General features: G+C 42.2%; 1 protein-coding gene across 4 annotated transcripts in view; it reads right to left on the bottom strand.

Annotated features, from left to right (window-relative positions):
- Positions 1-4,286: 4,286 nt before the first annotated feature.
- LOC311149195 (ubiquitin-conjugating enzyme E2 Q2-like) overlaps positions 4,287-13,571 on the bottom strand; it is a 33,192-nt gene continuing 23,907 nt past the window's right edge. For all 4 annotated transcript variants that reach the window (XM_084186279.1, XM_084186281.1, XM_084186280.1 and 1 more), the window contains exons 8-14: positions 10,354-10,414; positions 10,166-10,256; positions 10,009-10,067; positions 9,127-9,175; positions 8,835-8,930; positions 8,576-8,642; positions 4,287-8,465 (exon numbers count right to left, since the gene is read on the bottom strand). In XM_084186279.1, coding sequence (XP_084042405.1) covers positions 8,434-8,465; positions 8,576-8,642; positions 8,835-8,930; positions 9,127-9,175; positions 10,009-10,067; positions 10,166-10,256; positions 10,354-10,414 — 455 coding nt within the window. In that variant the 3' untranslated portion in view covers positions 4,287-8,433. The remainder of the gene's footprint in view (positions 8,466-8,575; positions 8,643-8,834; positions 8,931-9,126; positions 9,176-10,008; positions 10,068-10,165; positions 10,257-10,353; positions 10,415-13,571) is intronic.

Raw genomic sequence — 13,571 nt, 5'->3', positions numbered from 1 at the left:
GTCATTCACTAGGTCCCCCCGTGTGGTTCTGGGATTTTTGCTCACCGTTCTTGTGATCATTTTGACCCCACGGGGTGAGATCTTGCGTGGAGCCCCAGATCGAGGGAGATTATCAGTGGTCTTGTATGTCTTTCATTTCCTAATAATTGCTCCCACAGTTGATTTCTTCAAACCAAGCTGCTTACCTATTGCAGATTCAGTCTTCCCAGCCTGGTGCAGGTGTACAATTTTGTTTCTGGTGTCCTTTGACAGCTCTTTGGTCTTGGCCATAGTGGAGTTTGGAGTGTGACTGTTTGAGGTTGTGGACAGGTGATAACAAGTTCAAACAGGTGCCATTAATACAGGTAATGAGTGGAGGACAGAGGAGCCTCTTAAAGAAGAAGTTACAGGTCTGTGAGAGCCAGAAATCTTGCTTGTTTGTAGGTGACCAAATACTTATTTTCCACCATAATTTGCAAATAAATTCATTAAAAATCCTACAATGTGATTTTCTGGATGATTTTTTTTCAATATGTCTGTCATAGTTGACGTGTACCTATGATGAAAATTACAGGCCTCTCTCATCTTTTTAAGTGGGAGAACTTGCACAATTGGTGGCTGACTAAATACATTTTTTCCCCACTGTATCCAGAGCGACTACAAATTGGTGCATTCACCCTATAGCCAGTGGGATAACCACTTTACAATTATACTATTTATTTTTATTTTTATTTATTTTTTTGGGGGGGGGGGGGGGGGTAGAAGGATTACTTTATCCTATCCCAGGTGTTCCTTAAAGAGGTGGGGTTTCAAATGTCTCCGGAAGGTGGTGAGTGACTCCGCTGTCCTGGCCAATTGAGAATCTGTGGTATGACTTAAAGATTGCTGTACACCAGTGGAACCCATCCAACTTGAAGGAGCTGCAGCAATTTTGCCTTGTGTTTTGCTAGATGTGCCAATTTTGCTAGATGTGCCAAGCTTATAGAGACATACCCAAGAGACTTACATTTACATTTACGTCATTTAGCAGACGCTCTTATCCAGAGCGACTTACAAATTGGACTTGCAGCTGTAATTGCTGCAAAAGGTATTTTTGATATTCTTTCTTAAAACGGCATTGTTGGTTAAGGGCTTGTAAGTAAGCATTTCACTGTAAGGTCTACACCTGTTGTATTCGGCGCATGTGACAAATTAAATTTGATTTGATTTGAAAAGGTGGCGCTACAAAGTATTGACTTTGGGGGGGTGAATAGTTATGCAATTCACCCCCCCTGTTTTTTTTTGTCTTATTTCTTGTTTGTTTCACAATAACAAATATTTTGCATCTTCAAAGTGGTAAACATGTTGTGTAAATCAAACGATACAAACCCCCCCAAAATACATTTTAATACCAGGTTGTAAGGCAACAAAATAGGAAAAATGCCAAGGTGGGTGAATACTTTCGCAAGCCGCTGTAGTAGGTGGCGCAGTGGTCTAAGGCACTGCATCGCAGTGCTAGCTGTGCCACTAGAGATCCTGGTTCGAATCCAGGCTCTGTCGTAGCCGGCCGCGACCGGGAGACCCATGGGGCGGCGCACAATTCGTCCAGGGTAGGGGAGGGAATGGCCGGCAGGGATGTAGCTCAGTTGGTAGAGCATGGCGTTTGCAACGCCAGGGTTGTGGGTTCGATTCCCACGGGGGGCCAGTATGTAAAATAAATACATAAAGAATGTGTGCACTAACTGTAAGTTGCTGTGGATAAGAGCGTCTGGTAAATATAGGAAGGAGATATATTATAGAAAGTATCAAAGGCAGGGAAACTCATCCTATACCCAGTAAATAAACCAATAATCTGTTTGTATTTATTATGGATCCCCATTAGCTCCTGACAAGGCAGCAGCTACTCTTCCTGGGGTCCAAACACATACAAGCACTTACATTACACATAAAACAGTACATCATATATTATTATTACAATACAAAATGTATAATACCACCATACGTTATTTCAACGTACGTGCATGTAGTGCGCTAGCCTTTGTGTCTCTTCACAGTCCCCGCTGTTCCATAAGGGGTATTTTTATGTTTTTTTTTCAATCTGATTCTACTGCTTGTATCCATATTCCAGAACAATCTAAAATCCTATTTCCAACCAGTAAATAAACAAATAGTCTGTTGTATCCATATTCCCTAATGTATCCAGAACAATCTAAAATCCCAACCTCTCCTCTGAGTCTGCACCTAGACCAGCAGAGAAGATTATATTCAACCAGACACTTCCCACGTGACAACAACCAATATTCAGTGTGGATCAATTCAAGCCTGGTTCCAGATGTGTTTCTGTTTGTGCCATCTTGCCAACTCCTATGGTAACAACCACAGAGGCAAACAGATCTGGGACCAGACTAGATCAACTATGAGGTGTTAAGTTAAACAACATAAAATAGAAGAAATGACAAAATGTAAACTTACCTTGGATCAGGACACAAAAGCAAAGGCAGACAGTCCTCGTCATAGCGACGGCATAGACAGGCAATCCCCACACAAATGATGTGGACTGTGAAGTACTGGAACGTTCAATGGACCATAGAAATCAACCAAATCAAAATCGACTGAAACAACTTCTATTCTAAAGAATAAGGATAGACTTACAGTTTCAGGTGAACATGTATTAAAAGTTTAGTATTAACGATATCTAAACCCAATCTGCATTACAGACCTAAAAAAAACCTTACAAGTGATCAGACACAGTTAAAGAGATGGGCTCTATTAGCCGTTCCATATTCACTGACCTGACAGTTCTGGGTTGCATATTAATGTGAGAATTAGACGTCCACATTCAGCATAGACTTATCCCATAATCGGTTACAATACAATATTATACAAACCAACTTGATAATAGACCATTTTAAATAATAAGTGTTCAATTGCATATGCATTCAATAAACAATGTGTCATGAAACCGCCCCCAACGCTGCTTTGTAAGTCCAGATTTTTGGGGGACTAAACCATACCCTTTCTGTTGTCACAACATGGCCATCAGTAGTGTGCCCATAATGACAAGGAATGTTAGCCTGGTCTCAGATCTGGTTGTGCTCTTGCCAACTCCATTCATTGCTCATTGTTTGGCTCAATGAGTGACCAGGATTTAGCAAGATGGCACAAACAGACTTGTACTCAGGCTAAAGGAATATGGAAAAGACTCAACAATGATGAGCCATCATGCAACCAACAATGGAGTGAAGTCTTTGTAGTATAAATTACAAAGGCAGCCTTTATTATGATGCAAAAAAGAAATTTGCAACCAAACCAAATGATCTGCTCCTACTTTTCTATATAAATAGTTCAATGTTTTATGCACAATACAGGCTGTCTCCACTGAGATTCTCCCACAATAGTCTGGTCCCAGATCTGTTGCCTCCAATAGCCTGGTCCCAGATCTGTTGTCTCGTTCAATAGCCTGGTCCCAGATCTGTTGTCTCCTTCAATAGCCTGGTCCCAGATATGTTGTCTCCTTCAATAGCCTGGTCCCAGATCTGCTGACTCCTTCAATAGCCTGGTCCCAGATCTGTTGACTCCTTCAATAGCCTGGTCCCAGATCTGTTTGTGCTCTTGCCAACTAAGTCAGTTTGGCATGACAAGGAGTTGGCTTGATATCAGACTCCCATAAATCGGAGTTGGCATGATATCTCAGACTGGCACTCCCATAGATCTGACTACGATAAACACTCAGAACCGATGAACTGACAACTAGCAAATCCATCCCTTGTTCTTTTTTTGACCATTTATTTTCCTTAATAGATGTACTTCCTGTCATCTCTATTCCCCAACCCTCATTATGGATGGGTGTTAGTCTATATCAGTGTTTCCCAATCCTGGGGACCCAAAGGGATGTATATTTATTGTTTTAAACGGAAAAGGTGATTAGGAAACAATGGCATCTGTGTGTTAATCATTAGCCCTAATTTACAAAGTACATTCTGTAGTATCGGCAGCCACTGCTTTATGCGACAAGAGCACAAGACGTGCAACTGTGAAGGAATACTAAAAGCAATCAAAAAAAATAAAATAAATATGAATACAAACCCCAATCTCAAACCCTGACTGAAGCCATTGGCTGCTTATCCTCATGTAGAGTGAAACATAACGTATTTCAGTAAGGATTTAAAAGGTTTTTGCATTGGTAGCCTACCCTTCACAAAACAACAACATGCACAGCCAACACCAAAACGAGTTTATTTAATTGATGTGACAAGGTTGTCCCCCCCACTCCACCCCAACAGAAGAAATGAAAATAATAAATAAAAAAGTAACAAATCACCAACAAATAATCTTAAAATTCTTTATTCATAAACTTGATGCAAGTTTATAAATTACTGTACATGGTCAAAATTTCTCTTGAAATGGAAACAAATAATATGAACACAAACCAAAACATGCCAACGGTGCAAAACTTGACAATCTGTCCAACATTTGTTTGCGAGCAGAAAATGAATTCACAATTAGTCTAGATAGAGAAGATAGATGAACCTTTTATCAAAAACAAATGTCCAGTTACAGAGAAGCGTGCAAACTTATTAATCACAGAATGAACGACTGAACTGACTGACGACCCGAAGTGATTGAGCTCCTAAACCCTGACCAGAAGTGAAGTCAATCTTACACTCAACCATCAATTCTGTGTAGAGGTAACGGGACAAGGCTTTGGCTTATCTCTAAATGGCACCCTATTCCCTATGTAGTGCACTAGTTTAGACCAGAGCCCTGTGGGGCTCCGCATGGGCCCTGGTCAAAAGCAGTGCGGTGTGTAGGGAATAAAATGGTGCCATTTGGGACGCAGTCTTGGTCATTTGGAGCCAAGTAGATTTAGTACAACTGTTGGTGACGAGAATTAAACCACCCCTCCTTCTCTCCCTGTCGACCCCTAGAAATACAAGAACCTGTGGCTGCGTCTCCATTCTCCACCTTTCTCCCGAAGTGGGCACCTGCACGTTCCCCCATCATAGATTTAACAACGGTGGAAACACCCTCCAGCTAGTAAATCCATGATCGGGAGTGCGCGAGTTGTACACTTTGGGAGGAGGGTGGAGAAGGGAGATTCAGCCTGTATGATTCAGACTGGTAACATCATTTGAACAATAAAGGGATAGAAGAGTTGATCTAGAAAGAAAATGTTTCCCCTGATTCAGAAAAGGTGAGGTTCTTGAAGGACTTGATTTGTTATTTTAGGTATATTGACCACTGAGGCACATCCTTGCTATTTTTGTGCAAATATATATTTACCATTACAGACGAGATATTTAAAGACCTCTTGCACTATAAAAAACCCATAGTAGCTTAGCCTGCATATATGTATTAGTTAAGAGGCTAAAGACTAAAATGTACAGCAGATGCCCATAATGTTTTTGATTCCAGACAATAGGACCCTGGGTGTCCCCACGTTCCCTATACGGGTAGTGCACTATATAGGGAATACGGTGCTATTTGGGACGCAGGATTTATCCCTTCCAAAAGTAAACAGTTTGTTTACCTGAGTTTTGTTCAGTTCAAAACTGCTTTTGCAGAAAGGTTGTGATAGCAAATGTTGTGCAGAAAGACCCCATGGGATAAACACAGAGTGTATCCCAAATGGCACCATATTCACTATGGGCCCTGGTCAAAAGTAGTGCACTAATTAGGGAATAGGGTGCTATTTGGGAGACATCTTATAGTAGGACTGCAGTTGTGTCACATTGCATGTGAAAGGCTAAACAAAAAAGGGGTAAGTAACAGCATTCCAAAACTTCCACATCAGTTCATAAGAGCAATTTATACTTACATAGTATAATACAGTAATCCTTCGTATTAGTACACATCAAAAAGAGATATTTAGCCAAACAGTCTTGATAATACAAGGTGAAAAACACAGAACCTCTCCATGCACGGTGTATATGCTCAACCAGGCCTGGTATTTTATGGTAGCGTCCCAAATAGCAGTAACATCATCTTATGTGCGTCCCAAATGGTACCCTATTTCCTAACATAGTCAACTACTTTTGATTGACCAGAGCCCTATGGGCGCTTGTCAAAAGTAGTGCACTATACAGGGAAAAAGGGTACCATTTGGGACGCAGATAAGATGTTATTTCTTTACCAGGCCAAGGAAGCTCCCCATCCAAATAGTTAACTGTGTTTCAACTTAGGTAGCTATAGAATTTAGAATATATCACCCAATAAAACATCCTATTACAGTCAGGTTGTTTACTATAGCCCAATGAAAACTCTGTCCAATAATAATACTAATACTTCTAATAGGATCTATTGAAAACATACAAATTGTGTAAGGCTCACAATGCTTCAACCTCCAATGAAAGCTGACTAATGTAAACTGGCTACTAACTGGTAATGTAACAAGTGAGGTGTTTGAGGGAGGTAAAATAATCACAGCTTTACTTTACAAGTTTGGTGCAGGAACGGATAGAGTGAACGGTACATAGCCACAGCATCTTTCATCACTACGTCTTATGTGGCGCGCCATGGAAGCCTTGTACACTATGCTCTAGCCTGGTTGGTCCTGGGTATGTTTGTGCGGTCTTGCCAAGTCCTATGGTATTTTGGAAAGAACCCACAAACAGGCTGTCGGCGTCTTAAATGCAATACAACAGTGGTCATCATGTCATGCTCCAGGCCCACCAACCACCAAATAAAAAAGACCGGTTGTTATCTACTTACTTATTAAGGTCTCTTTAATGTTAGCATTGCGCTAACAGGGCTACGTCAACGGTAAGCCCCGCTCTGCTAACGCTAACTTCAGACTGCTCTACCTTTAACGGCGCAAGTTGAAGACCAGTGTTGTTGTTGATGAGAAAGAGAAGGCATATTAAACCTCATCGTCGGTTGGGAGGAACAAAACTGTCTTTAAGTTTGCGTTCCTTTTGATTAAAATAAGAGGGTCATAATGCTTACACAACGACTCGGTCCAAAATGGCACCTCAGTCCCTATACAGTGCACTATAATAGGGACTGAGGTGCCTTTTCAGACACAGCAATGACTCACAAGCGGGTTAGCCCGGCCTTACTCCTCCAACTAAAGACAAAAGGCCGAGCCCCAAATGGCACCCCATTCACTATATAGCGCACTATTTTTGACCAGTGAACATAGAGCTCTTGTCAAAAGTAGTGCACTATATAGGGAATGGGGGGGTTGCTGTTCGGGACGCATCCACAACCTTCAGCACATCACACCGGAGTCGTCCTCCTACATTCTGAGACATCAGTCTGTGGCCACACCTGTTCTGTTCCGCCACACCTGTTCTGTCCCCCCCCCCCACTAATGTTATATTTAAGACAGGTACATGGATTTACAAAATGACAGGTGGAGCTCAGTTCAACTATAATACATGAATAATATTCAGACTTGGTGTGGTAACTGAGGATCAATAGCTACAGGACAGCAAGGAGATGGCATGGAGTGGCACCCTGTTCCTTACAGTGTACAACTTTTGACCATCCATTTATCTGAAACCCACAGCAGCGATGCTTTGCTTTTTCTAAGAGCGTTGTCAACATCCTGCGTTGTTAATTCCCATAGGACTCTGGGTCTAAAGTAGCGCACTATATAGGGAATAGGGTGCCATTCGAGACAGAACCTCCGCCTCAGTTCAAAGCCCCTCCTGCATCCTAGTCACACACCATTTTGTCACCAATCCGGCTCATGGGACATTAAAACAAGCCAGCAAGTACAATTACAATTTTAAGCGTATACCGGTAATATTTTAACAACGACGTCTGCAATTTGTAAATATTACACAAAAGAGGAGAAAAAAGGAGCAGTGTCACGAAAGGTGACATCACTAAAACGTCATCCTCCATCTTCTTCTTCTTCGTTTTAAATTCCAACTGTCACCACAGAGCTTTCAGTTAAATCCCACAGACCGTGCCGAGGCCGTAAGGTAAGAGCTGGCAGCGTCACACTTAAAAACAGAGAAGGACATGGCTACAAGCAAACCAACCAGCTCTCGTCTCGTCAGGTAGGTTCTCTCTCCCAGGAGGAAGTGATGGGGATTGTAAGTCGAGCCCACGTTGTCACACCAGCATACGTACAGGAAGAAAAAAAGCCATTCTCCACATTTTGAGAGGAGGGAAAACAAAAAACCTTTCTGTGTAGATTTTAAAAGTCCAAAAGATGATGAGCACGATCCCCTCTTTGTCACCACAAACACGCTCCTCAGAGAAAGTGCTAGGGAGGAAGTGGAGTGACGTGAGAGCGATGGAGGAGGAGGTGGTCAGTCTAGCCCATTGTTGGACCAGGCAGAGAGGAGAGATACTGGTCAACTGAGCCGACAACAGGCGAGATGGAAGAATTTGCCAGTTGGTTTCCAGGAGAAAGATGATATACTTACTCCTGATAAGTCAGAAGGGAGAAAATAGTTCCAAAAAAAAAACTAAAAAAAAGACCCAAAGACATTATTCTGTTCCCAGTGAGGAGCGACTTCTTTACCCGTCCTCTTTGGGAGGTGTGTACCAGCCTGAAATAACAACACAGGAGGATGCCATAACAACCACGGGTGTGTATATTATCAATATTAAATCATTCAAGGTTGCATTCAAGCTTATGTGGATTGATAGTTGGACTTACCATTCTTTTCGTGAATCTGCACGAGGGATTTGTATGACTGTTGTGCTCTGGCAAGATTGTACTGGTTCTGAAAGGACAAAAACACAGATCAGACTCATCTTCAACAACCTCATACCACCTGGTACCAATACCAGGATGTTTAACGCATTAGCCTTAAAAAAAAACTCACTCTAGGAGCTCAGATGCAATCATTTAATAACCTGATAACCAACGTTTGGACAGACAAGCTGTCTTCATCAGGGTATAAGCATTAGCCTACCTTATTGGCTCCAAACTGCACCCTGGCTTTTCCTTTGACTAGGGTAGCGTTGATCTGCATGATCACAGACTCTATGGAATAGGCACTGCTCCAGCCCTGGAACAACGCAAAGAAATACATAATTAGGCTGGCTTTCACCTGGTCACTTCTGTCAGAAGAGGGCAATGAAGGAGAGGAGGTGAGACTTTTTTAAATTTTTTTTATCAAAACAATTGACCAAAGAGAAAGAGCCAACTTCTTCAGCAACTTGGATTAGGGAAGAACATTGTGTGAATGGTATTAAGATCCAGACCTGTTTCGTGAGAAGTTCCATGCACAAGGCCCCTCCGCCAAGAACGTAACTGAAATAGAAAGGATAAGTACCAGCTCAGTACCAGGACCGCTCCACGTACCAGACAAGGATTAGGCCCATCTCATTTTAGTTATTTAGCAGACACTCAGCGTACCAGTGCATTCAGCATAAAGTAGCTATGTACGACAACCACATACCACAGTCAGTAATGTTCCTTTTATCATCAAACTAGTCTCAATGGTTAAAACAGTTGTTCAGAATGATTTACATTAGTGATGGATAATGACCACTCCAAGGACCTAATGAAACGATCACTCCAATGACCTAATGAAACGATCACTCCAATGACCTAATGAAACGATCACTCCAATGACCTAATGAAACGATCACTCCAATGACCGATCACTCCAAGGACCTAATGAAACGATCACTCCAATGACCTAATGAAACGATAATGACAATGGAACGATCACTCCAAGGACCTAATGAAACGATCACTCCAAGGACCTAATGAAACGATCACTCCAAGGACCTAATGAAACGATCACTCCAAGGACCTAATGAAACGATCACTCCAAGGACCTAATGAAACGATCACTCCAAGGACCTAATGAAACGATCGCTCCAAGGACCTAATGAAACGATCGCTCCAAGGACCTAATGAAACGATCGCTCCAAGGACCTAATGAAACGATCGCTCCAAGGACCTAATGAAACGATCACTCCAAGGACCTAATGAAACGATCACTCCAAGGACCTAATGAAACGATCACTCCAATGACATAATGAATAGGATTGATGAACTGACAGAGACTATCCTATTTGGGTAGAAACAGAAGTATAGGAGATAAGTCCATCCAGACTTCACTGAGCAGCACTCACCCTCCAGACAGCACAGGGGAGACTACCCGTACGAACGGTGGATCAAAAGGAAAGTTATCCTGCAAGAGTCAAACAAGAAACACCTTTATCACAAAACCGCTTTCACGGCCCATAAAATCCATAGAATTTATAAAATCGATCAACGAATGAAACTCACTTTATATGAGAAACTGAGCAGAATGTAGTCCACCCCTTCCTTTTCTTTCAGAACCTGCAAGTCACTATGTAACGGACTATCTGGGTCTACCCTGTAAAATAAAGAGAATGATTAGACTAGATTATCCAGACTTGGACAACTAGGAAACTACTATCTCTATTAAATAATAACTGGATCTGAATACTTACGTCCTTATTTTGACGTGCCATTCATAAAGGCTGTCATTGACTAGCTCCACTGAATATATACCTGGAAATGAATAAGATATGCAGGTGAACATCACTGTTAAACAGACAGATTTTGATTTCTTTTACTATGCCAATTACATTTTTCACGGGGCGTGGACATCGACTCTAGGGAGTTAATAAACATATTCATGATTGGTATCATCGTTACCATTATCAGTCCAGATCTACAAGCACTGAAGGGTTAGAGCCAATGGGGAGGGGTAGACACTGAAGGGTTAGAGCCAATGGGGAGGGGTAGGAAACTATTTGGGAGCAGCTGTGACAAAACAAGCTGATCTGATCTAGGGCTGGGTGATATGGCCTAAAAATAATCACCTTCTTTTTCAAATTTATGGGCGATTCACGATACATAAATTAATGTATTTCCTCCCCCCCTTTTCGTGATTACGATCTTGTCTCATCACTGCAACTCCCCAACGGGCTCGGGAGGGGCGAAGGTCGAGTCACGCGTCCTCCGAAACATGACCTGCCAAGCCGCGCTTCTTAACACCCGCTCGCTTAACCCGGAAGCCAGCTGCATCAATGTATCAGAGGAAACGCCGCTCAACTGACGACCGAAGTCGGCCTGCACCCGCCACAAGGAGTTGCTAGAGCACGATGAGCCAAGTAAAGCCCCCCCCCGGCCAAACTCTCCCCTAACCTGGACGACGCTGGGCCAATTGTGTGCCGCCCTATGGGACTCCAGGTTACAGCCTTTACACCGCTGCACCACTCTGGAGGCCATACAGTTGAAGTCGGAAGTTTACATACACCTTAGCCAAATACATTTAAACTCCGTTTTTCACAATTCCTGACATTTAATTCTATTAAAAATTCCCTGTCTTAGGTCAGTTAGGATCACCACTTTATATTAAGAATGTGAAATGTCAGAATAATAGTAGAAAGAATGATTTATTTCAGCTTTTATTTCTTTCATCACATTCCCAGTGGGTCAGAAGTTTACATACACTCAATTAACATTTGGTAGCATTGCCTTTAAATTGTTTAGCTTGGGTCAAACGTTTTGGGTAGCCTTCCACAAGCTTCCCACAATAAGTTGGGTGAATTTTGGCCCTTTCCTCCTGGCAGAGCTGGTGTAACTGAGTCAGATTTGTAGGCCTCCTTGCTCGCACACGCCTTTTCAGTTCTCCCCACAAATGTTCTATAGGATTGAGGTCAGGGCTTTGTGATGGCCACTCCAATACCTAGACTTTGTTGTCCTTAAGCCATTTTGCCACAACTTTGGAAGTATGCTTGGGGTCATTGTCCATTTGGAAGACCCATTTGCGACCAAGCTTTAACTTCCTGACTGATGTCTTGAGATGTTGCTTCAATATATCCACATCATTTTCCTTCCTCATGATGCCATCTATTTTGTGAAGTGCACCAATCCCTCCTGCAGCAAAGCACCCCCACAGCATGATGCTGCCACCACCGTGCTTCACGGTTGGGATGGTGTTCTTCGGCTTGCAAGCCTCCCCATTTTTCCTCCAAACATAACGATTGTCATTATGGCCAAACAGTTCAATTTTTGTTTAAGCAGACCAAAGGACATTTCTCCAAAAAGTACAGAACGTGTCTCCTTCCTGAGCGGTATGACGGCTGCGTGGTCCCATGGTGTTTATACTTGCGTACTATTGTTTGTACAGATGAACGTAGTACCTTCAGGCGTTTGGAAATTGCTCCCAATGATGAACCAGACTTTTTTCTGAGGGCTTGGCTGATTTCTTTTGATTTTCCCATGAAGTCAAGCAAAGAGGCACTGAGTTTGAAGGTAGGCCTTTAAATACATCAACAGGTACACCTCCAATTGACTCAAATTATGTCAATTAGACTATCAGAAGCTTCTAAAGTCATGACATCATTTTCTGGAATTTTCCAAGCTGTTTAAAAAGGCACAGTCAACTTAGTGTATGTAAACTTCTGACCACCTGGAATTGTGATACAGTGAATTATAAGTGAAATAATCTGTCCGTAAACAATTGCTGTAAAAATGTAAAAATTACTTGTATCATGCACAAAGTAGATGTCCTAACCGACTTGCCAAAACTATAGTTCGTTAACAAGACATGTGTGGAGTGGTTGAAAAACGAGTTCTAATGACTCCAACCTAAGTGTATGTAAACTTCCGACTTCAACTGTATATACAGACGTGAAAAAGTAAGTAACTTTCCCCCTGGAAAGGAGTCTTTATTTATTATTTATGTATACATATTTGGATGTAATCTTCACTTCAACACTATTGACAGATAAAGGTAACCTAATTTAACAAATGACACTGAAAGGTTATACTTTGCAATCATTTATTCATTAAAAAAAAAATCAATTGCAATTCCATAGTGCGGGAAAAATAAGTACACCCCTTGCTTCAATAGCTTGCGCTGCCCCCTTTGGCTGAAATAACTTCATGTAGATGTTTCTTGTAACTGTCTATCAGTCTCTTACATCAACTGGGATACATTTTTGCCCAGTCTTCTTTAAAGTACTGCTTCAACTGTGTCATGTTTGAGGGCTTTCTTGCATGCACACCCCGCTTCAAGTCCCCCCACAGAATTTCGATAGGATTGAGATCTGGGCTTTCACTCGGCCATTCCATAACCCTCCGTTTCTTCTTTTTGAGCCATTCTGTTGCTTTGCTTTTGTGTTTTGGATCATTGTCCTGTTGCAAGATCCATGTTTGGTTCAGCTTTTTGACAGATGGCCTCACATTCTCCTCAAGAAGATGGCTGCCGTTATACAGCCCTCTAACCAATTGTACTATTATGTGTGTTTTTTCGCGTTATTTGTAATTTATTCTGTACATAATGTTTCTGCCATCGTCTCTTATAACCAAAAAGAGCTTCTGGATACCAGGACAGTGATTACTCACCTCGTATTGGATGAAGATTTTTTCTTCAACGAGGCGGCCGCGAAGGATATCCTACAGACACCCGACAAGGCCCAAATCCCCGTCATTCGCAGGAGAAAGAGACGGAGATATCGTGGACGTAGGTCGGGGTGCCTTGTAAGGATCCGACGGCGAGCGAGTAAACGGCCTCTTCCATCAACATACAGCTAGCGGGCTATACGCTACATCGGCAGGATAGAACGGCTGACTACGGTAAGACGAGGGGTGGCGGTCTGTGTATATTTGTAAACAACAGCTGGTGCACAAAATCAAATACTAAGGAAGTCTCAAG

The sequence above is a fragment of the Coregonus lavaretus genome (assembly GCF_964263955.1).
Source record: "Coregonus lavaretus genome assembly, chromosome: 21".
Classification (NCBI taxonomy): Eukaryota; Metazoa; Chordata; class Actinopteri; order Salmoniformes; family Salmonidae; genus Coregonus; species Coregonus lavaretus.
Note: the sequence above shows the minus strand (reverse complement) of the source record. Positions and strands in the feature narration are given on the sequence as shown.